General features: G+C 48.4%; 1 protein-coding gene across 2 annotated transcripts in view; it reads right to left on the bottom strand.

The window, feature by feature from the left end:
* Positions 1–24,602, bottom strand: part of LOC129825614 (chloride intracellular channel protein 5-like) — a 206,588-nt gene that overhangs the window by 12,364 nt on the left and 169,622 nt on the right. For both annotated transcript variants that reach the window (XR_008754919.1, XM_055885825.1), the window contains exons 2-4: positions 10,066–10,175; positions 3,677–3,802; positions 3,248–3,354 (exon numbers count right to left, since the gene is read on the bottom strand). Coding sequence is in view for 1 of the 2 variants with exons in the window: in XM_055885825.1 (XP_055741800.1) it covers positions 3,248–3,354; positions 3,677–3,802; positions 10,066–10,175 (343 nt within the window). In the remaining variant the exon portion in view is untranslated. The remainder of the gene's footprint in view (positions 1–3,247; positions 3,355–3,676; positions 3,803–10,065; positions 10,176–24,602) is intronic.

Below are 24,602 nucleotides of genomic sequence, written 5' to 3'. Positions count from 1 at the left end.
TTGGTCAGGGAGTTGGTCAGTCATGTTGGTCAGGGAGTTGGTCTGCCATGTTGGTCAGGGAGTTGGTCAGTCATGTTGGTCAGGGAGTTGGTCAGCCATGTTGGTCAGGGAGTTGGTCAGGGAGTTGGTCAGCCATGTTGGTCAGCCATGTTGGTCAGCCATGTTGGTCAGGGAGTTGGCCAGCCAATTTGGTCAGGGAGTTGGTCAGGGAGTTGGTCAGCCATGTTGGTCAGGGAGTTGGTCAGCCATGTTGGTCAGGGAGTTGGTCAGGGAGTTGGTCAACCCTGGTTTGCCAGTGCTGTGATAAGATAGTGTAAAATAATGAATTTGAAGAATATGTCTGTACTGTATATTTGTTAGCTAGCTAGCCAGACAGTTTTAAAGGAATGACTCCATACTTTATTCAAATTAACTGCCAATACTCCCGAGTCGGTATTCATGTCATATGAAGTAATTCCTCTCAACCAGAAACCACAATTTGTGGAATACAAAAAACATTCTAGGCTTTTGACCCCCATTGACCTCCATTGTAAAAGAGGCAACTTGGTTAAATAATAAAGAAATAACAAAACATGTCCAAAAAGCTGCTGTGTTGTTCAATGTCCAGGTCAAAATACAGACATCCCACGTAGGGAAATCGAGCCTGCGAGAAGAGCTCTGTGGCTTCAGGCTATTCGCTGTGGAAGAGTGGTAAATTGTGGGGATCCGGTGTCCAAGTAGGCTGCAAGTATCTACAGCGCCTTCAGAAAGTATTCATACCCTTTGACTTATTCCACATTTTGTGGAGTTACAGCCTGAATTCAAAATAGACCAAATTATTTTATTTTATTTTTTATTTTATTTAACCTTTATTTAACCAGGAAGGGCTCATTGAGATTTACAAATCTATTTTTCAAGAGCGTCCTGGCCAAGATAGGCAGCACCAAGTCATTACAAAAATTACAGACAGACAACATGAAAAACTACAAGTAATCTAGTAAAAACCATAGAATTCACAGGAGTAGAACAAAATCAAAAACAGCAAATTAAAAACATTGACAGGTCAGGGGAATCAGCCTCAAAATCATTCATCAGTGATTTAAAAACACCAATCGGGACAAGTTCTTCCAGTTTCAAAGTATTTGTAAGGCGTTCCAAGACGATGGCGCTGTCACGCCCTGACCTTAGTATTCTTTGTTTTCTTTATAATTTTGGTTAGGTCAGGGTGTGACATGGGTAATTATATGCTGGTCCTGTCTAGGGTTTTTGTATGTTTATGGGTTTGTAACCAGTCTAGGGGTTTTGTATGTCTATGGTTGCATAGATTTGTTCTCAATTAGAGGCAGCTGTTTATCGTTGTCTCTGATTGGGAACCATATTCAGGCAGCCATATTCCTTGAGTATTTCGTGGGTGATTATCTATGTCTATGTTTAGTTGCTTGTGTCTGCACTATGATTATATAGCTTCACGTTCGTGTTGTTGTTTTTGTATAGTTCTTTCTTTATTAAAAGAAGATCAAGTCACGCTACGCTTTGGTCTCATCGCTATAACGAACGTGACAGGCGCAGAGTAGATAAAAGCCCTTTTATCAAATTCAGTTCGGACACTTGGAACAGTTAGCAGGATAAAGTCCAGTGAACGAAGAGAGTACCCACCACATTTCTGAACAATACAAATGCCCAAATAAAAAGGTAGTAAACCCAAAATGGCTTTATAAATAAAAGTATACCAGTGACTGAGCCTACGAGGGACTTGAGAAGGCCAGCCAACCCTGGTATACCAGTGACTGAGCCTACGAGTGACTAGAGAAGGCCAGCCAACCCTGGTATACCAGTGACTGAGCCTACGAGGGACTTGAGAAGGCCAGCCAACCCTGGTATACCAGTGACTGAGCCTACGAGGGACTTGAGAAGGCCAGCCAACCCTGGTATACCAGTGACTGAGCCTACGGGTGACTAGAGAAGGCCAGCCAACCCTGGTATACAAAGTGCAGTGGTGCGTAAGGGTTTTGCAGTTTAAAATAAATCTCAAAGTGCCATGTTAAAGAGTGTCAATTGATCTCAAACACTGAGCGGAAGCATTAATATATAAAATATCCCCATAGTCTAGTAAAGGCATAAATGTAGCTGATACTAGCCTCCTTCTGGCTTCAAAAGAAAAACAGGCCTTATTCGTAAAATAAAATCCCAATTTCAGCTTAAATTTTTTTGTAAGTTGTTGAATATTTTGTGTATTTTTTATAAATGTTTTATGATGAGTATTTAGGTAATTCACGTTGGTCTCTGTAGTTATTCTAGTTGCTTTGATGAGAGTTGTGATGGTGGCTGCAATGGTAAACTATGATTTATACCTGAAATATGCACATTTTTCTAACAAAACATATGCTATACAATAAATATGTTATCAGACTGTCATCTGATGAGGTTGTTTCTTGGTTAGTGGCTATTTATATCTTTATTTGGTCGAATTTGTGATAGCTACTGATGGAGAGAAAAAATTGTGGAGTAAAAAAGTGGTGTCTTTTGCAAACGTGGTTAGCTAATAGATTTACATATTGTGTCTTCCCTGTAAAACATTTTAAAAATCAGAAATGATGGCTGGATTCACAAGATGTGTATCTTTCATCTGGTGTCTTGGACTTGTGATTTAATGATATTTAGATGCTAGTATTTACCTGTTGACGCTATGCTAGGCTATGCTAGTCAGCTTTTTTACTGATGGGGGTGCTCCCGGATCCGGGATTGTGACCAAGTAACACTATCAACAAGGCAGGTCCTACAGGCCCTAGTTTTGTCGCACCTGGACTACTGTTCAGTCGTGTGGTCAGGTGCCAAAAAAAAAGGCTTAGGACAAATGCAATTGGTTCAGAACAGGGCAGCATGGCTGGTCCTTGGTCGGACACAGAGAGCTAATATTAATAATATGCATTTCAATCTCTCCTGGCTCAAAGTGGAGGAGAGATTGACTTCATCACTACTTGTATTTATGAGAGGTGTTGACATGTTTAATGCACTGAGCTGTCTGTCTAAACTACTGGCACACAGCTCAGACACCCATGCATACCCCACAATACATGTTCTAGGGGTTAGGGTTAAGGGTAGAGGTCAGGGGTTAGGCTATGTGTCCTACCTCCATTAGCTTGGTGTTCTAGGGGTTAGGGTTAATGGTAGAGGTCAGGGGTTAGGCTATGTGTCCTACCTCCATTAGCTTGGTGTTCTAGGGGTTAGAGTTAAGGGTAGAGGTCAGGGGTCAGGCTTTGTGTCCTACCTCCATTAGCTTCAGGTTTGGTATTCTTGATGTACGCTGAGAACTTGGCAAAGATATTGTTTCCAGCTGTGTTGGATTCTCTCTGCTTGGCTGCCAACTTAGGGTACCTGCAAGAGGAAGACACAGAGACACAGTCAGATACAGGAATACTGAGATACTAAGATACAACAGTCAGACACAGTGGGAAACATCTGGGTTCACACTATCATCTATTGAGCTGTACTCAGTGGATATAATCGAGTTGGCTGGATCAGGACTTGTACTGACACTACTTTGGGTGATGCATATGAAGCCGAGCGGTGCAGAGGATTTCTGTGTGATACACATTATGGTTGGAGAGCTGCCTGTGTACAAGATGGCGTAGTTGGCTGGAGAGAGGACGTACTCCTAGGAAGACGTGTGGTGTTGTGCGTGATACCGTATCCTTACTTGGGTGGAGCCAGTACATCCTCCAGGAACTCTTCGATCTTGTTGATGTCTGTCTTCACCTCTCCATTAAATGTCAGGAAGGGAGGATGGGTCCCTGGGGCTAGGTTATGGAGGTCAGCTGGCTTCCTATTGGACAACAGAGAGATAGAGTTACTTCTAATTGGAGCAGAGAGGGCCAGGGTTACTGCCTATTGGACAACAGAGAGACCAGGGTTACTTCCTATTAAAGCAGAGAGAGACAGAGTTACTTCCTATTCAAGCAGAGAGAGACAGGGTTACTTCCTATTAAAGTAGAGAGAGACAGGGTTACTTCCTATTAAAGCAGAGAGAGACAGGGTTACTTCCTATTGAAGCAGAGAGGGTCAGGATTACTTCCTATTAAAGCAGAGAGAGACAGAGTTACTTCCTATTAAAGCAGAGAGGGTCAGGGTTACTTCCTATTAAAGCAGAGAGAGACAGAGTTACTTCCTATTAAAGCAGAGAGGGTCAGAGTTACTTCCTATTAAAGCAGAGAGAGACAGAGTTACTTCCTATTAAAGCAGAGAGAGACAGGGTTACTTCCTATTAAAGCAGAGAGAGACAGGGTTACTTCCTATTAAAGCAGAGAGAGACAGGGTTACTTCCTATTAAAGCAGAGAGACAGAGTTACTTCCTATTAAAGCAGAGAGAGACAGGGTTACTTCCTATTAAAGCAGAGAGAGACAGGGTTACTTCCTATTAAAGCAGAGAGAGACAGGGTTACTTCCTATTAAAGCAGAGAGACAGAGTTACTTCCTATTAAAGCAGAGAGAGACAGGGTTACTTCCTATTAAAGCAGAGAGAGACAGAGTTACTTCCTATTAAAGCAGAGAGAGACAGGGTTACTTCCTATTAAAGCAGAGAGAGACAGGGTTACTTCCTATTAAAGCAGAGAGAGACAGGGTTACTTCCTATTAAAGCAGAGAGAGACAGGGTTACTTCCTATTAAAGCAGAGAGAGACAGAGTTACGTCCTATTAAAGCAGAGAGAGACAGGGCTACTTCCTATTAAAGCAGAGAGAGACAGGGTTACTTCCTATTAAAGCAGAGAGAGACAGGGTTACTTCCTATTAAAGCAGAGAGAGACAGGGTTACTTCCTATTAAAGCAGAGAGAGACAGGGCTACTTCCTATTAAAGCAGAGAGAGTAGGGGCAACTTCCGGTTAAAGCAGAGAGAGACAGGGTTACTTCCTATTAAAGCAGAGAGAGACAGGGCTACTTCCTATTAAAGCAGAGAGAGACAGGGTTACTTCCTATTAAAGCAGAGAGAGACAGGGTTACTTCCTATTAAAGCAGAGAGAGTCAGGGTTACTTCCTATTAAAGCAGAGAAAGACAGGGCTACTTCCTATTAAAGCAGAGAGAGACAGGGTTACTTCCTATTAAAGCAGAGAGAGACAGGGTTACTTCCTATTAAAGCAGAGAGAGACAGGGTTACTTCCTATTAAAGCAGAGAGAGACAGGGTTACTTCCTATTAAAGCAGAGAGAGACAGGGTTACTTCCTATTGAAGCAGAGAGAGACAGGGATACTTCCTATTAAAGCAGAGAGAGACATGGGTTACTTCCTATTAAAGCAGAGAGACAGTGTTACTTCCTATTGAAGCAGAGAGAGACAGGGATACTTCCTATTAAAGCAGAGAGAGACAGAGTTACTTCCTATTAAAGCAGAGAGAGACAGGGTTACTTCCTATTAAAGCAGAGAGAGACAGGGTTACTTCCTATTCAAGCAGAGAGAGACAGGGTTACTTCCTATTAAAGCAGAGAGAGACAGAGTTACTTCCTATTAAAGCAGAGAGGGTCAGAGTTACTTCCTATTAAAGCAGAGAGAGACAGAGTTACTTCCTATTAAAGCAGAGAGAGACAGGGTTACTTCCTATCAAAGCAGAGAGAGTCAGAGTTACGTCCTATTAAAGCAGAGAGAGACAGAGTTACGTCCTATTAAAGTAGAGAGAGGCAGGGTTACTTCCTATTAAAGCAGAGAGAGACAGGGCTACTTCCTATTAAAGCAGAGAGAGTAGGGGCAACTTCCGGTTAAAGCAGAGAGAGACAGGGTTACTTCCTATTAAAGCAGAGAGAGACAGGGCTACTTCCTATTAAAGCAGAGAGAGACAGGGTTACTTCCTATTAAAGCAGAGAGAGACAGGGTTACTTCCTATTAAAGCAGAGAGAGACAGGGTTACTTCCTATTAAAGCAGAGAGAGACAGGGTTACTTCCTATTAAAGCAGAGAGAGACAGGGTTACTTCCTATTAAAGCAGAGAGAGACAGGGTTACTTCCTATTAAAGCAGAGAGAGTCAGGGTTACTTCCTATTAAAGCAGAGAGAGACAGGGTTACTTCCTATTAAAGCAGAGAGAGACAGGGTTACTTCCTATTAAAGCAGAGAGAGACAGGGCTACTTCCTATTAAAGCAGAGAGAGTAGGGGCAACTTCCGGTTAAAGCAGAGAGAGACAGGGTTACTTCCTATTAAAGCAGAGAGAGACAGGGCTACTTCCTATTAAAGCAGAGAGAGACAGGGTTACTTCCTATTAAAGCAGAGAGAGACAGGGTTACTTCCTATTAAAGCAGAGAGAGACAGGGTTACTTCCTATTAAAGCAGAGAGAGACAGGGCTACTTCCTATTAAAGCAGAGAGAGACAGGGTTACTTCCTATTAAAGCAGAGAGAGACAGGGTTACTTCCTATTAAAGCAGAGAGAGACAGGGTTACTTCCTATTAAAGCAGAGAGAGACAGAGTTACTTCCTATTAAAGCAGAGTGAGACAGGGTTACTTCCTATTAAAGCAGAGAGAGACAGGGTTACTTCCTATTAAAGCAGAGAGAGACAGGGTTACTTCCTATTAAAGCAGAGAGAGACAGGGTTACTTCCTATTAAAGCAGAGAGAGTCAGGGTTACTTCCTATTAAAGCAGAGAGAGACAGGGCTACTTCCTATTAAAGCAGAGAGACAGGTGTGTGTTTGTAAACGTCTAACATCATCAAGAGTCTAAATGGAAGTTTGATTGGAAATCCAACTTGTGACATAAATCTGAGATGATGTAGCATGACCTCTACTACTGAGTCACCTGGTTGTCATGTCTGTCTCTTTCCTCAGAGGATCAGACACCTGGGAGTGTTACCAAGGCGACACTGTCTCCTTCCTCAGTGGATCAGACACCTGGGAGTGTTACCAAGGTGACACTGTCTCTTTCCTCAGTGGATCAGACACCTGGGAGTGTTACCAAGGTGACACTGTCTCTTTCCTCAGTGGATCAGACACCTGGGAGTGTTACCAAGGTGACACTGTCTCTTTCCTCAGTGGATCAGACACCTGGGAGTGTTACCAAGGTGACACTGTCTCTTTCCTCAGTGGATCAGACACCTGGGAGTGTTACCAAGGTGACTGTCTCTTTCCTCAGTGGATCAGACACCTGGGAGTGTTACCAAGGTGACTGTCTCTTTCCTCAGTGGATCAGACACCTGGGAGTGTTACCAAGGTGACACTGTCTCTTTCCTCAGTGGATCAGACACCTGGGAGTGTTACCAAGGTGACACTGTCTCTTTCCTCAGTGGATCAGACACCTGGGAGTGTTACCAAGGTGACACTGTCTCTTTCCTCAGTGGATCAGACACCTGGGAGTGTTACCAAGGTGACACTGTCTCTTTCCTCAGTGGATCAGACACCTGGGAGTGTTACCAAGGTGACTGTCTCTTTCCTCAGTGGATCAGACACCTGGGAGTGTTACCAAGGTGACTGTCTCTTTCCTCAGTGGATCAGACACCTGGGAGTGTTACCAAGGTGACTGTCTCTTTCCTCAGTGGATCAGACACCTGGGAGTGTTACCAAGGTGACACTGTCTCTTTCCTCAGTAGATCAGACACCTGGGAGTGTTACCAAGGTGACTGTCTCTTTCCTCAGTGGATCAGACACCTGGGAGTGTTACCAAGGTGACACTGTCTCTTTCCTCAGTGGATCAGACACCTGGGAGTGTTACCAAGGTGACACTGTCTCTTTCCTCAGTGGATCAGACACCTGGGAGTGTTACCAAGGTGACTGTCTCTTTCCTCAGTGGATCAGACACCTGGGAGTGTTACCAAGGTGACTGTCTCTTTCCTCAGTGGATCAGACACCTGGGAGTGTTACCAAGGTGACACTGTCTCTTTCCTCAGTGGATCAGACACCTGGGAGTGTTACCAAGGTGACACTGTCTCTTTCCTCAGTGGATCAGACACCTGGGAGTGTTACCAAGGTGACACTGTCTCTTTCCTCAGTGGATCAGACACCTGGGAGTGTTACCAAGGTGACACTGTCTCTTTCCTCAGTGGATCAGACACCTGGGAGTGTTACCAAGGTGACTGTCTCTTTCCTCAGTGGATCAGACACCTGGGAGTGTTACCAAGGTGACTGTCTCTTTCCTCAGTGGATCAGACACCTGGGAGTGTTACCAAGGTGACACTGTCTCTTTCCTCAGTAGATCAGACACCTGGGAGTGTTACCAAGGTGACACTGTCTCTTTCCTCAGTGGATCAGACACCTGGGAGTGTTACCAAGGTGACTGTCTCTTTCCTCAGTGGATCAGACACCTGGGAGTGTTACCAAGGTGACACTGTCTCTTTCCTCAGTAGATCAGACACCTGGGAGTGTTACCAAGGTGACTGTCTCTTTCCTCAGTGGATCAGACACCTGGGAGTGTTACCAAGGTGACACTGTCTCTTTCCTCAGTAGATCAGACACCTGGGAGTGTTACCAAGGTGACTGTCTCTTTCCTCAGTGGATCAGACACCTGGGAGTGTTACCAAGGTGACTGTCTCTTTCCTCAGTAGATCAGACACCTGGGAATGTTACCAAGGTGACTGTCTCTTTCCTCAGTGGATCAGACACCTGGGAGTGTTACCAAGGTGACACTGTCTCTTTCCTCAGAGGATCAGACACCTGGGAGTGTTACCAAGGTGACTGTCTCTTTCCTCAGTGGATCAGACACCTGGGAGTGTTACCAAGGTGACTGTCTCTTTCCTCAGTGGATCAGACACCTGGGAGTGTTACCAAGGTGACACTGTCTCTTTCCTCAGAGGATCAGACACCTGGGAGTGTTACCAAGGTGACTGTCTCTTTCCTCAGTGGATCAGACACCTGGGAGTGTTACCAAGGTGACACTGTCTCTTTCCTCAGTGGATCAGACACCTGGGAGTGTTACCAAGGTGACACTGTCTCTTTCCTCAGAGGATCAGACACCTGGGAGTGTTACCAAGGTGACTGTCTCTTTCCTCAGTAGATCAGACACCTGGGAATGTTACCAAGGTGACTGTCTCTTTCCTCAGTGGATCAGACACCTGGGAGTGTTACCAAGGTGACACTGTCTCTTTCCTCAGTGGATCAGACACCTGGGAGTGTTACCAAGGTGACTGTCTCTTTCCTCAGTGGATCAGACACCTGGGAGTGTTACCAAGGTGACACTGTCCCTTTCCTCTGTGGCGTGTCCTCTGTGGCGTGTCCTCTGTGGCGTGTCCTCTGTGGCGTGTCCTCTGTGGTCACTATCGGAAGTCCTTCTAACCACTAATGTGATTCTAACCACTCATGTGATTCTAACCACTTGGGTTAGAGGTAGCGATTAGAATCACATACCTCTTTGATCCTGGCCCCTAACCCCTAACCCCTAACCCCTGACCCCTAACCCCTAACCCCTGACCCCTGACCCCTAACCCCTGACCCCTGACCCCTGGCCCCTGACCCCTAACCCCTGACCCCTGACCCCTGGTCCCTGACCCCTAACCCCTGACCCCTAACCCCTGGCCCCTAACCCCTGACCCCTGACCCCTAACCCCTAACCCCTGACCCCTAACCCCTGACCCCTAACCCCTGACCCCTGGCCCCTAACCCCTGACCCCTATCCCCTGGCCCCTGACCCCTAACCCCTGACCCCTGACCCCTGACCCCTGACCCCTAACCCCTGACCCCTAACCCCTGACCCCTGGCCCCTAACCCCTGGCCCCTGACCCCTAACCCCTGACCCCTAACCCCTAACCCCTGGCCCCTAACCCCTGACCCCTAACCCCTGGCCCCTAACCCCTGACCCCTAACCCCTAACCCCTGACCCCTAACCCCTGACCCCTGACCCCTGACCCCTAACCCCTGACCCCTAACCCCTAACCCCTAACCCCTGGCCCCTAACCCCTGACCCCTAACCCCTGACCCCTAACCCCTGACCCCTGGCCCCTAACCCCTAACCCCTGACCCCTAACCCCTGGCCCCTGACCCCTAACCCCTGACCCCTGACCCCTAACCCCTAACACCTGACCCCTAACCCCTGACCCCTGACCCCTAACCCCTAACACCTGACCCCTAACCCCTAACCCCTAACCCCTGACCCCTAACCCCTGACCCCTAACCCCTGGCATACCTCTTGAGGTCGACTGTGGTGACATTGAAGACCACTCCCTTCAGCCACAGGATCATGAAGAGACGCTGGGAGAACGGACAGTTCCCGATACTCTCTCCATCACTACCCGCCTAGAGAGAGAGAGAGAGACAGCATTAGCATTAGCATCAACAGCAACCTTGGGAAAATCCTCTGCATTATCATTAACAGCAGACTCGTACATTTCCTCTGTGAAAACAATGTTCTGAGGAAATGTCACAAATGGACTTTTTACCAAATTACCGTACGACAGACCACGTATTCACCCTGGGCACCCTAATTGACAAACAAACAAACCAAAGCAGAGGCAATTTGGCATTAGTGTCTGCTATAAAAATTGATGGAAAGTGCTGTTGGGGGAAAACGTATGACATTATAAAATCCATGTACACAAACAACTAGTGTGCGGTTAAAATTGTCAAACAACACACACATTTCTTCCCACAGGGCCGTGAGGTGAGACAGAGATGCAGCTTAAGCCCCACCCTCTTCAACATATATATCAATGAATTGGCGCGGGCACTAGAACAGTCTGCAGCACCCGGCCTCACCATACCAGAATCTGAAGTTAAATGTCTACTGTTTGCTGATGATCTGGTGCTTCTGTCCTCAACCAAGGAGGGCCTACAGCAGCACCTAGATCTTCTACACAGATTCTGCCAGACCTGAATCCTGACAGTAAATCTCAGTAAGACAAAAATAATGGTGTTCCAAAAAAGGTCCAGTTGCCAGGACCACAAATACAAATTCCATCTAGACACTGTTGCCCTAGAACACACAAAAAACTATATATATCTCATCCTAAACATCAGTAACTTCCACAAAGCTGTGAACGATCTGAGAGACAAGGCAAGAAGGGCCTTCTGTGTTATCAAAAGGAACATCAAATTTGACAATCCAATTAGGATCTGGCTAAAAATACTTGAATCAGTTATAGAACCCATTGCCCTTTATGGTTGTCAGGTCATGGGTCCGCTCACCAAGCAGGAATTCACAAAATGGGACAAACACCAAATTGAGCCTCTGCATATGCAGAGCAGAATTAGGCAGATACCCGCTAATTATCAAAATCCAGAAAAGAGCCGTTAAATTCTACAACCACTTGAAAGGAAGTGATTCCAAAACCTTCCATAACAAAGCCATCACCTACAGAGAGATGAACCTGGAGAAGAGTCCCCTAAGCAAGCTGGTCCTGGGGCTCTGTTCACAAACACAAACACACCCCACAGAGCCCCAGGACAGCAACACAATGAGACCCAACCAAATCATGAGAAAACAAAAAGATAATTACTTGACACATTGGAAAGACTTAACAAAAAAACTGAGCAAACTAGAATGCTATTTGGCCCTAAACAGAGAGTACACAGTGGCAGAATACCTGACCACCGTGGCAGAATACCTGACCACTGTGACTGACCCAAACTTAAGGAAAGCTGTGACTATGTACAGACTCCGTGAGCATAGCCTTGCTATTGAGAAAGGCCGCCGTAGGCAGACCTGGCTCTCAAGGGAAGACAGGCTATGTGCACACTGCCCACAAAATGAGGTGGAAACTGAGCTGCACTTCCTAACCTCCTGGCCAATGTATGACCATATTAGAGACACATATTTCCCTCAGATCACACAGACCCACAAAGAATTAGAAAACAAACCCAATTTTGATAAACTCCCATATCTACTGGGTGAAATTCCACAGTGTGACATCACAGCAGCAAGATGTGTGACCTGTTGCCACAAGAAAAGGGCAAACAGTGAATAACAAACACCATTGTAAATACAACCCATATTTATGCTTATTTATTTTCCCTTTTGTACTTTAACTATTTGCACATCATTACAACACTGTACATAGACATAATGGGACATTTGAAATATCTTTATTCTCCCGAGTGGCACAGCGGTCTAAGGCACTGCATCTCAGTGCTATAAGCGTCATTACAGACCCTGGCTCAATTCCAGGCTGTATCACAACCGGCCGTGATTGGCCCAACGTTGTCTGGGGTAGGGCTTGGCCGGGGTAGGCCGTCATTCTAAATAAGGATTTGTCTGACCTGCCAAGTTAAATAAACGTTAAATAAAATAAACTTCTGTGAGTGTAATGTTTGCTCTTCATTTTCTTGTTGATTTCACTTTTATTTATTATCTATTTCATTTGCTTTGGCAATGTAAACATATGTTTCCCATGCCAATAAAGACCTTAAATTGAAATGGAATTGAATTGAGAGAGAGAGAGAGGGGGGTGAAGGGGGGAGAGGGAGAGAGAGGGGGGTGAGGGAGAGAGAGGGAGAGAGAGGGAGGTGAAGGGGGGAGAGGGAGAGAGAGCCAGAGAGAGGGAGGTGAAGGGGGGAGAAGGGGGGAGAGGGAGAGAGAGAGAAGGAAGGGGAGAGATCAAGTATCTCTGTGTGTGTGTGTGTGTGTGTGTGTGTGTGTGTGTGTGTGTGTGTGTGTGTGTGTGTGTGTGTGTGTGTGTGTGTGTGTGTGTGTGTGTGTGTGTGTGTGTGTGTGTGTGTGTGTGTGTGTGTGTGTGTGTGTGTGTGTGTATTTTCCACAGCAGTGGAAACTAACCCAGTCACCTGACACCATGGACTGACTGAATTATGAATACTGATTCAATATCCTGCTTCATTGACCACAGAGATACTTTACATAGCCACTGGGCTGGGTACGGGGCTAGAGGCCACTGGGCTGGGTACGGGGCTAGAGTCCACTGGGCTTGGTACGGGGCTAGAGGCCACAGGGCTGGGTACGGGGCTAGAGGCCACTGGGCTGGGTACGGGGCTAGAGTCCACTGGGCTTGGTACGGGGCTAGAGGCCACAGGGCTGGGTACGGGGCTAGAGGCCACTGGGCTGGGTACGGGGCTAGGGGTCACAGGGCTGGGTACGGGGCTAGAGTCCACTGGGCTTGGTACGGGGCTAGGGGTCACTGGGCTGGGTACAGGGCTAGGGGTCACAGGGCTGGGTATGGAGCTAGGAGTCACAGGGCTGGGTGTGGAGCTAGGGGTCACAGGGCTGGGTACGGAGCTAGGAGTCCACTGGGCTGGGTATGGAGCTAGGGGTCACAGGGCTGGGTATGGAGCTAGGGGTCACAGGGCTGGGTACGGAGCTAGGAGTCCACTGGGCTGGGTATGGAGCTAGGGGTCACAGGGCTGGGTATGGAGCTAGGGGTCACTGGGCTGGGTATGGAGCTAGGGGTCACTGGGCTGGGTATGGAGCTAGGGGTCCACAGGGCTGGGTGTGGAGCTAGGGGTCACTGGGCTGGGTATGGAGCTAGGGGTCACAGGGCTGGGTATGGAGCTAGGGGTCACTGGGCTGGGTATGGAGCTAGGGGTCACTGGGCTGGGTATGGAGCTAGAGTCCACAAGGCTGGGTATGGAGCTAGGGGTCACTGGGCTGGGTATGGAGCTAGGGGTCACAGGGCTGGGTATGGAACTAGAGTCCACAGGGCTGGGTATGGAACTAGAGTCCACAGGGCTGGGTATGGAGCTAGAGTCCACAGGGCTGGGTATGGAACTAGAGTCCACAGGGCTGGGTATGGAGCTAGGAGTCCACAGGGCTGGGTATGGAACTAGAGTCCACAGGGCTGGGTATGGAGCTAGGGGTCACTGGGCTGGGTATGGAACTAGAGTCCACAGGGCTGGGTATGGAGCTAGTGTCCACAGGGCTGGGTATGGAGCTAGAGTCCACTGGGCTGGGTATGGAGCTAGGGGTCACTGGGCTGGGTATGGAGCTAGGGGTCACAGGGCTGGGTATGGAGCTAGGGGTCACTGGGCTGGGTATGGAACTAGAGTCCACAGGGCTGGGTATGGAGCTAGGAGTCCACAGGGCTGGGTATGGAACTAGAGTCCACAGGGCTGGGTATGGAGCTAGGGGTCACTGGGCTGGGTATGGAGCTAGGGGTCACAGGGCTGGGTATGGAACTAGAGTCCACAGGGCTGGGTATGGAGCTAGGGGTCACAGGGCTGGGTATGGAACTAGAGTCCACAGGGCTGGGTATGGAGCTAGGAGTCACTGGGCTGGGTATGGAGCTAGGGGTCACTGGGCTGGGTATGGAACTAGAGTCCACAGGGCTGGGTATGGAACTAGGAGTCACAGGGCTGGGTATGGAGCTAGGGGTCACAGGGCTGGGTATGGAGCTAGGGGTCACAGGGCTGGGTATGGAGCTAGGGGTCACTGGGCTGGGTATGGAACTAGGGGTCACAGGGCTGGGTATGGAACTAGAGTCCACAGGGCTGGGTATGGAACTAGGAGTCACAGGGCTGGGTATGGAGCTAGGGGTCACAGGGCTGGGTATGGAGCTAGAGTCCACAGGGCTGGGTATGGAGCTAGGGGTCACAGGGCTGGGTATGGAGCTAGAGTCCACAGGGCTGGGTATGGAGCTAGGTGTCACAGGGCTGGGTATGGAGCTAGAGTCCACAGGGCTGGGTATGGAACTAGGAGTCACAGGGCTGGGTATGGAACTAGAGTCCACAGGGCTGGGTATGGAGCTAGGAGTCACAGGGCTGGGTATGGAGCTAGGAGTCACAGGGCTGGGTATGGAGCTAGGGGTCACAGGGCTGGGTATGGAGCTAGGGGTCACAGGGCTGGGTATGGAGCTAGGGGTCACAGGGCTGGGTATGGAGCTAGGGGTCACAGGGCTGGGTATGGAACTAGGAGTCACAGGGCTGGGTATGGAGCTAGGGGTCACAGGGCTGGGTATGGAGCTAGGGGTCACAGGGCTGGGTATGGAGCTAGGGGTCACAGGGCTGGGTATGGAACTAGGGGTCACAGGGCTGGGTATGGAGCTAGGGGTCACTGGGCTGGGTATGGAGCTAGGGGTCACTGGGCTGGGTATGGAGCTAGGGGTCACAGGGCTGGGTATGGAGCTAGGGGTCACAGGGCTGGGTATGGAACTAGGGGTCACAGGGCTGGGTATGGAGCTAGGGGTCACTGGGCTGGGTATGGAACTAGGGGTCACAGGGCTGGGTATGGAGCTAGGGGTCACTGGGCTGGGTATGGAGCTAGGGGTCACAGGGCTGGGTATGGAGCTAGGGGTCACAGGGCTGGGTATGGAGCTAGGGGTCACAGGGCTGGGTATGGAACTAGGGGTCACAGGGCTGGGTATGGAGCTAGGGGTCACTGGGCTGGGTATGGAGCTAGGGGTCACTGGGCTGGGTATGGAGCTAGGGGTCACAGGGCTGGGTATGGAACTAGGAGTCACAGGGCTGGGTATGGAACTAGAGTCCACAGGGCTGGGTATGGAGCTAGGGGTCACTGGGCTGGGTATGGAGCTAGGGGTCACTGGGCTGGGTATGGAGCTAGGGGTCACAGGGCTGGGTATGGAACTAGGAGTCACAGGGCTGGGTATGGAACTAGAGTCCACAGGGCTGGGTATGGAGCTAGGGGTCACTGGGCTGGGTATGGAGCTAGGGGTCACTGGGCTGGGTATGGAGCTAGGGGTCACAGGGCTGGGTATGGAACTAGGAGTCACAGGGCTGGGTATGGAGCTAGGAGTCCACAGGGCTGGGTATGGAGCTAGAGTCCACAGGGCTGGGTGTGGAACTAGAGTCCACAGGGCTGGGTATGGAGCTAGGGGTCACTGGGCTGGGTACGGAACTAGAGTCCACAGAACTGGGTATTGAGCTAGAGTCCACAGGGCTGGGTATGGAGCTAGAGTCCACTGGGCTCTAGGATAGGATACTCTGGTTATTTATACTCCTCCTCTTTATCAGTCATGCTGGGTAGGATACTCTGGTTATTAATACTCCTCCTCTTCATCAGTCATGCTGGGTAGGATACTCTGGTTATTAATACTCCTCCTCTTCATCAGTCATGCTGGGTAGGATACTCTGGTTATTAATACTCCCCTTCATCAGTCATGCTGGGTAGGATACTCTGGTTATTAATACTCCTCCTCTTTATCAGTCATGCTGGGTAGGATACTCTGGTTATTTATACTCCTCTTCATCAGTCATGCTGGGTAGGATACTCTGGTTATTTATACTCCCCTTCATCAGTCATGCTGGGTAGGATACTCTGGTTATTAATACTCCTCCTCTTTATTAGTCATGCTGGGTAGGATACTCTGGTTATTAATACTCCTCCTCTTTATTAGTCATGCTGGGTAGGATACTCTGGTTATTAATACTCCTCTTCATCAGTCATGATGGGTAGGATACTCTGGTTATTTATACTCCTCTTCATCAGTCATGCTGGGTAGGATACTCTGGTTATTAATACTCCTCCTCTTCATCAGTCATGCTGGGTAGGATACTCTGGTTATTAATACTCCCCTTCATCAGTCATGCTGGGTAGGATACTCTGGTTATTAATACTCCTCTTCATCAGTCATGCTGGGTAGGATACTCTGGTTATTAATACTCCTCTTCATCAGTCATGCTGGGTAGGATACTCTGGTTATTAATACTCCTCTTCATCAGTCATGCTGGGTAGGATGTGGGGCGGGGTGTGGGGGTCAGGTTAGATAGCTAGTGTAGTATGGGGCGGGGCAGGGGGGTCAGGCTAGCTAGTGTAGTATGGGTCTGGGTGTGGGGGTCAGGCTAGCTAGTGTAGTATGGGGCGGGGTGTGGGGGTCAGGCTAGCTAGTGTAGTATGGGTCTGGCTGTGGGGGTCAGGCTAGCTAGCTAGTGTAGTATGGGGCGGGGTGTGGGGGTCAGGCTAGCTAGCTAGTGTAGTATGGGGCATGGAGGTCAGGCTAGCTAGTGTAGTATGGGGCAGGGAGGTCAGGCTAGCTAGTGTAGTGTGGGGCGGGGAGGTCAGGCTAGCTAGTGTAGTATGGGGCAGGGAGGTCAGGCTAGCTAGTGTAGTGTGGGGCGGGGAGGTCAGGCTAGCTAGTGTAGTATGGGGCAGGGAGGTCAGGCTAGCTAGTGTAGTGTGGGGCGGGGAGGTCAGGCTAGCTAGTGTAGTATGGGGCAGGGAGGTCAGGCTAGCTAGTGTAGTGTGGGGCGGGGAGGTCAGGCTAGCTAGTGTAGTATGGGGCATGGGGGTCAGGCTAGCTAGTGTAGTATGGGGCAGGGAGGTCAGGCTAGCTAGTGTAGTATGGGGCAGGGAGGTCAGGCTAGCTAGTGTAGTATGGGTCAGGGTGTGGGGGTCAGGCTAGCTAGTGTAGTATGGGGCGGGGTGTGGGGGTCAGGTTAGATAGCTAGTGTAGTATGGGGCGGGGTGTGGGGGTCAGGTTAGATAGCTAGTGTAGTAATGCTCTGGGTGTGGGGGCCAGGCTAGCTAGTGTAGTATGGGGCGGGGAGGTCAGGCTAGCTAGTGTAGTATGATGGACCAATCTGTACCTGATGAGCCACTGTCTCTCTGTACCATGCTGACTAGACTGTATGCCAATGCCCCCCATTGATGCTGCAGTGAAGCTTCTGTCTATGTGCGTGTGTGCGTGCGTGCGCGTGCGCGCGTGTGTGTGTGTTGAAGCTTCCACAAGTGTATTGTTGTTGCTGAGCTGAGTTCTATGGGTCCTGTGGTAACACAATACACTGCACATCATAATAGTCAACATCTAGAACACTGAGGACAATAGAACACGCTATAGAGGGACAGTGACAGCAGAGGACGGACCTAATACACCGACCTTTACTACGAAAACACTTCATTTGCTCACTGCGTCAATTTTTTTAAACGTTTAGTGTATTTGAGGTTTTAAAAAAGGCATCCATAGTTTGTAATTTCCACTTTTTAAATTTCAGACTTTATTTTTCCTTTACTAAAAATGTATCCACCGCTACAAATTTATAATCCACATAAATTTATATTCACATGCAACAATTTCAAAGATTTTACTGAGTTAAAGTTCATATGAGGAAATCAGTCAATTGAAATGAACCCGTTAGACCCTAATCTATGGATTTAACATGACTGAGATACAGATACAGTATACATATACATAACTGGGATACAGATAGATATACAGTGTACTTGGAAAGTATTCAGACCCCTTGACTTTTTCTACATTTTGTTACATTACAGCCTTGTTCTAAAATTTATACAATTATTTTCTTCCCCTCATCAATGAGATTGAAAAGCAAAAACAGGTTTTAAGAACTTTTTCGAAATGTATTACAATTAAAAACAGAAATACCTTATTTGCATAGTCCTTTTGCTATGAGACTCGAAATTGATCATCCTTGAGATGTTTCTACAACTTGATTGGACTCCATCTGTGGTAAAGTCAATTGATTGAACATGATTTGGAAAGGCACACACCTGTCTATATAAGGTCCCACAGTTGAGAGTGAATGTCAGACAAAAAACCAAGGCAAGGACTTGTCCGTAGAGCTCAGAGACAGGATTGTGGCGAGGCACAGATCTGGGGGAAAAATTCTGCAGCATTGAAGGTCCCCAAGAACACAGTGGCCTCCATCGTTCTTAAATGAAAGAAGTTTAGAACCACCAAGACTCTTCCTAGAGCTGGCCGCCCGGCCAAACTGAGCAATCAGGGGAGAAGGGCCTTGGTCAGGGAGGTGACCAAGAACACGATGGTTACTCTGACAGATGGGAGAACCTTCCAGAAGGACAACCATCTCTGCAGCACTCCGCCAATCAGGCCTTTATGGCACCTAAAGGACTCAGACCATGAGAAAAAAAGATTTTATGGTCTGATGAAACCAAGATTGAACTCTTTGTGTGTCACGTGCCACATCTGGTGGAAACCTGGCACCATCCCTACTGTGAAGCATGATGGTGGCAGCATAATGCCGCGGGGATGTTTTTCAGCGGCAGGGAGACTAGTCAGGATCGAGGGAAAAATGAACAGCGCAAAGTTCAGAGATCCTTGATGAAAACCTGCTCCAGAGCACTCAGGACCTCAAACTGGGGGCGACGGTTCACCTTCCAACAGGACAACGACCCTAAACACACAGCCAAGACAATGCAGGAGTCTCTGAATGTCCTTGAGTGGCCCAGCCAGAGCCCGGACTTGAACCCGATTGAACATCTCTGGCGGGACCTGAAAATAGATGTGCAGTGACTCTTCATCCAACCTGACAGAGCTTGAGAGGGTCTGCAGAGAAGAATGGGAGAAACTCCCCAAATACAGGTGTGCCAAGCTTGTAGCATCATACCCAAGAATCCTCGAGGCTGTAATCGCTGCCAAAGGTGTTTCAACAAAGTACTGAGTAAAGGGTTCTGAATATTTCTGTTAATGTGATATTTTAGTTATTTGTTTTTGTATTGAATTTGCAAAAATTTCTACAACTGTTTTTGCTTTATCATTATGGGGTATTGTGTGTAGACATATATATGGGGGGAAAACATTTAATACATTTTTAAATTAAGGCTGTAATGTAACAAAATGTGGAAAAAGTCAAGGGGTCTGAGTACTTTCTGAATGCACTGTATGTTGGTCACAGATACCTTTAATAAAAATTGACCTCACAATGGGCCTCAGAAGCATTTTGCTACAGTAAAACAGTAAAATCTGCTAGCCATGTGTATGTGACCAATACAATTTGATTTGATCAAGGTTTTTCTGTGCATTCAAATTGCGATCAATAAAATGCTATTGTGTTCATTGTCCGTAGTTTATGCCTGCCAATACCATAATCCCACCGCCACCATGGGGCACTCTGTTCACAACATTGACATCAACAAACTGCTCGTAAAAACGACCCCATAAACACGGTCTACAGTTGTGATGCCAGTAAGACACAATGCCAAATTCTCTAAAATGACATTGGATGCGGCTTATGGTAGAGAAATTAATGTTCAATTCTCTGGCAACAACTCTGGTGGATGGTCCTGCAGTCAGCAAGCCAAATGCACGCTCCCTCAACATGAGACTGTGGCATTGTGTTGTGTGAAAAAACGGTATATTTTAGAGTGGCCTTTTATTGTCCTCAGAACAAGGTGCACCTATGTAATGATCATATTGTTTAATCAGCTTCTGTTTATGCCACACCTGTCAGGTGGCTGGATTATCATGACAAAGGATAAAATGCTCACTAACAGGGATGTAAACACATTTGAGAGAAATAATATTTTTGTGTGCATGGAACATTTCTGGGAACTTTTATTTCAGCTCATTAAACATGGGATCACCTCTTTACATGTTGTGGTTTTGTTGTTCAGTGTATTATAGCCCTCTGTACAACGCCAATATTACAGCTAAACTAAATAGACTTAGGAAGGACTGACGACAGACTGACCTGAGAAAGGACTGACGACAGACTGACCTGAGGAAGGACTGACAACAGACTGACCTGAGGAAAGACTGACCTGAGGAAGGACTGATGACAGACTGACCTGAAGAAGGACTGACGACAGACTGACCTGAGGAAGGACTGACCTGAGGAAGGACTGACGGCAGACTGACCTGAGGAAGGACTGACCTGAGGAAGAACTGATGACAGACTGACCCGAGGAAGGACTGACGACAGACTGACCTGAGGAAGGACTGACGACAGACTGACCTGAGGAAGGACTGACGACAGACTGACCTGAGGAAGGACTGACAACAGACTGACCTGAGGAAGGACTGACAACAGACTGACCTGAGGAAGGACTGACCTGAGGAAGAACTGATGACAGACTGACCTGAGGAAGGACTGACGACAGACTGACCTGAGGAAGGACTGACAACAGACTGACCTGAGGAAGGACTGACAACAGACTGACCTGAGGAAGGACTGACGACAGACTGACCTGAGGAAGGACTGACAACAGACTGACCTGAGGAAGGACTGACCTGACGGAATGACCTGACAATGGACTGACCTGAGGAAGGGCTGACGACAGACTGACCTGAGGAAGGACTGACAACAGACTGACCTGAGGAAGGACTGACCTGACGGAATGACCTGACAATGGACTGACCTGAGGAAGGGCTGACCTGACGGACTGACCTGAGGAAGGGCTGACCTGACGGACTGACCTGAGGAGGGGCTGACAACAGACTAATCTGAGGAATGGCTGACAACGGACTGACCTGAGGAGGGGCTGACCTAACGGACTGACCTGAGGAGGGGCTGACCTAATGGACTGACCTGAGGAGGGGCTGACGACAGAGGAGGGGCTGACCTGACCAGGATTTAACTCAAGTAGAATGACCTGAGGAGGGGCTGACGACAGAGGAGGGGCTGACCTGACCAGGATTTAACTCAAGTAGAATGACCTGAGGAGGGGCTGACGACAGAGGAGGGGCTGACCTGACCAGGATTTAACTCAAGTAGAATGACCTGAGGAGGGGCTGACCTGACCAGGATTTAACTCAAGTAGAATGACATGAGGAGGGGCTGACCTGACCAGGATTTAACTCAAGTAGAATGACCTGAGGAAGGGCTGACCTGACCAGGATTTAACTCAATTAGAATGACCCGAGGAGGGGCTGACCTGACCAGGATTTAACTCAAGTAGAATGACCCGAGGAGGGGATGACCTGACCAGGATTTAACTCAAGTAGAATGACCCGAGGAGGGGATGACCTGACCAGGATTTAACTCAAGTAGAATGACCTGAGGAGGGGCTGACCTGACCAGGATTTAACTCAAGTAGAATGACCTGAGGAGGGGCTGACCTGACCAGGATTTAACTCAAGTAGAATGACCTGAGGAAGGGCTGACCTGACCAGGATTTAACTCAAGTAGAATGACCTGAGGAGGGACTGACCTGACCAGGATTTAACTCAAGTAGAATGACCCGAGGAGGGGCTGACCTGACCAGGATTTAACTCAAGTAGAATGACCCGAGGAGGGGCTGACCTGACCAGGATTTAACTCAAGTAGAATGACCTGAGGAGGGGCTGACCTGACCAGGATTTAACTCAAGTAGAATGACCTGAGGAGGGGCTGACCTGACCAGGATTTAACTCAAGTAGAATGACCTGAGGAGGGGCTGACCTGACCAGGATTTAACTCAAGTAGAATGACCCGAGGAGGGGCTGACCTGACCAGGATTTAACTCAAGTAGAATGACCTGAGGAGGGGCTGATCTGACCAGGATTTAACTCAAGTAGAATGACCTGAGGAGGGGCTGACCTGACCAGGATTTAACTCAAGTAGAATGACCTGAGGAGGGGCTGACCTGACCAGGATTTAACTCAAGTAGAATGACCTGAGGAGGGGCTGACCTGACCAGGATTTAACTCAAGTAGAATGACCCGAGGAGGGGCTGACCTGACCAGGATTTAACTCAAGTAGAATGACCCGAGGAGGGGCTGACCTGACCAGGATTTAACTCAAGTAGAATGACCTGAGGAGGGGCTGACCTGACCAGGATTTAACTCAAGTAGAATGACCTGAGGAGGGGCTGACCTGACCAGGATTTAACTCAAGTAGAATGACCCGAGGAGGGGCTGACCTGACCAGGATTTAACTCAAGTAGAATGACCTGAGGAGGGGCTGACCTGACCAGGATTTAACTCAAGTAGAATGACCTGAGGAGGGGCTGACGACAGAGGAGGGGCTGACCTGACCAGGATTTAACTCAAGTAGAATGACCTGAGGAGGGGCTGACGACAGAGGAGGGGCTGACCTGACCAGGATTTAACTCAAGTAGAATGACCTGAGGAGGGGCTGACGACAGAGGAAGGGTTGACCTGACCAGGATTTAACTCAAGTAGAATGACCTGAGGAGGGGCTGACCTAACGGACTGACCTGAGGAGGGGCTGACCTGACCAGGATTTAACTCAAGTAGAATGACCTGAGGAGGGGCTGACGACAGAGGATGGGCTGACCTGACCAGGATTTAACTCAAGTAGAATGACCTGAGGAGGGGCTGACGACAGAGGAGGGGCTGACCTGACCAGGATTTAACTCAAGTAGAATGACCTGAGGAGGGGCTGACGACAGAGGAGGGGCTGACCTGACCAGGATTTAACTCAAGTAGAATGACCCGAGGTTCATTGGAGAGATGACAGCTTGTTCAAATCCAAAAACATTTACAATCAAATGTTTATTTAAGATGAAGTTCCCCTGGTTTGATATGGTGTGTGTCCACTACCCACAGTCCTTTGGGGGTGAATAAACTCCAGGCTAGTCATGGATTCTCAGAGCAGTGGTTCAGCAGATCTGATAGACTGACCAGCACCAACCTGATGTTAGGGCACTGGACTGAACTGACCTGATACACTGACCTGATGAACCTACTACAACTCTCATCTCCTCTTACCAAAGACACCTGGATGTTTACCATGAGGTTGCCCTGGTTTGTTTTGATAGTACCGACTGTCCACAGTACGCTGGGGTGAATATATTCCAGGTCAGTCCCCTTGTCTCAGAAGAGAGATTTAGTTGAGGCTAAAGCACTGTGAGCTGTTTAGTGTTAAGTAGTATCAGAATCTCTTCAAATCAATAGTCCTTCCCTTCCTGACCTTAATGTGTGAACCTCCTCTTCCTGACCGTAATGTGTGAACCTCCTCTTCCGGACCGTAATTTGTGAACCTCTTCTGGACCATAATGTGTGAACCTCCTCTTCCGGACCGTAATGTGTGAACCTCCTCTTCCTGACCTTAATGTGTGAACCTCCTCTTCCTGACCTTAATGTGTGAACCTCCTCTTCCCTGTAACATGTGTGAACCTCCTCTTCCCTTTAACATGTGTGAACCTCCTCTTCCTGACCGTAATGTGTGAACCTCCTCTTCCTGACCGTAATGTGTGAACCTCCTCTTCCTGACCTTAATGTGTGAACCTCCTCTTCCTGACCTTAATGTGTGAACCTCCTCTTCCTGACCGTAATGTGTGAACCTCCTCTTCCTGACCTTAATGTGTGAACCTCCTCTTCCTGACCTTAATGTGTGAACCTCCTCTTCCTGACCTTAATGTGTGAACCTCCTCTTCCTGACCTTAATGTGTGAACCTCCTCTTCCGGACCGTAATTTGTGAACCTCTTCTGGACCATAATGTGTGAACTTCCTCTTCCGGACCGTAATGTGAGGGTCCTTTAACATGTGTGATGTGAGTTAGTTTGGATCCTGAGAGATGCAGTGCAGGTCCGTGTGATGTCTGTCACTCCCTCTATATAGGGCAGGTCCCCCAGGACAGCATGGGGAACAGAGATGAAACAGGTCTTGGTTTTCAGACTTGGACTGTCTGTTTTTTACCTTCAGGTCTGTAGTTTTTAAAATAAGGAACGTGTAAAGCGGATAATATTCAGTGATGTGTCAGATGTCCCATGAGACCATGTCAGCTGATTGTCAGGCTACACGGCTGGCTGCACACTGATTCATAACCTTCCTCTAGTCCTCCAGGTACCTACACCTGCTTCTCTCTGCCTCCCCTTTCCTCTAGTCCTCCAGGTACCCACACCTGCTTCTCTCTGCCTCCCCTTCCTCTAGTCCTCCAGGTACCCACACCTGCTTCTCTCTGCCTCCCCTTCCTCTAGTCCTCCAGGTACCCACACCTGCTTCTCTCTACCTCCCCTTCCTCTAGTCCTCCAGGTACCCACACCTGCTTCTCTCTGCCTCCCCTTCCTCTAGTCCTCCAGGTACCCACACCTGCTTCTCTCTGCCTCCCCTTCCTCTAGTCCTCCAGGTACCCACACCTGCTTCTCTCTGCCTCCCCTTCCTCTAGTCCTCCAGGTACCCACA

This window comes from Salvelinus fontinalis, chromosome 27 (genome assembly GCF_029448725.1).
Source record: "Salvelinus fontinalis isolate EN_2023a chromosome 27, ASM2944872v1, whole genome shotgun sequence".
NCBI classification, from domain to species: Eukaryota; Metazoa; Chordata; class Actinopteri; order Salmoniformes; family Salmonidae; genus Salvelinus; species Salvelinus fontinalis.
This window is presented reverse-complemented; position numbering and strand designations above follow the sequence as displayed.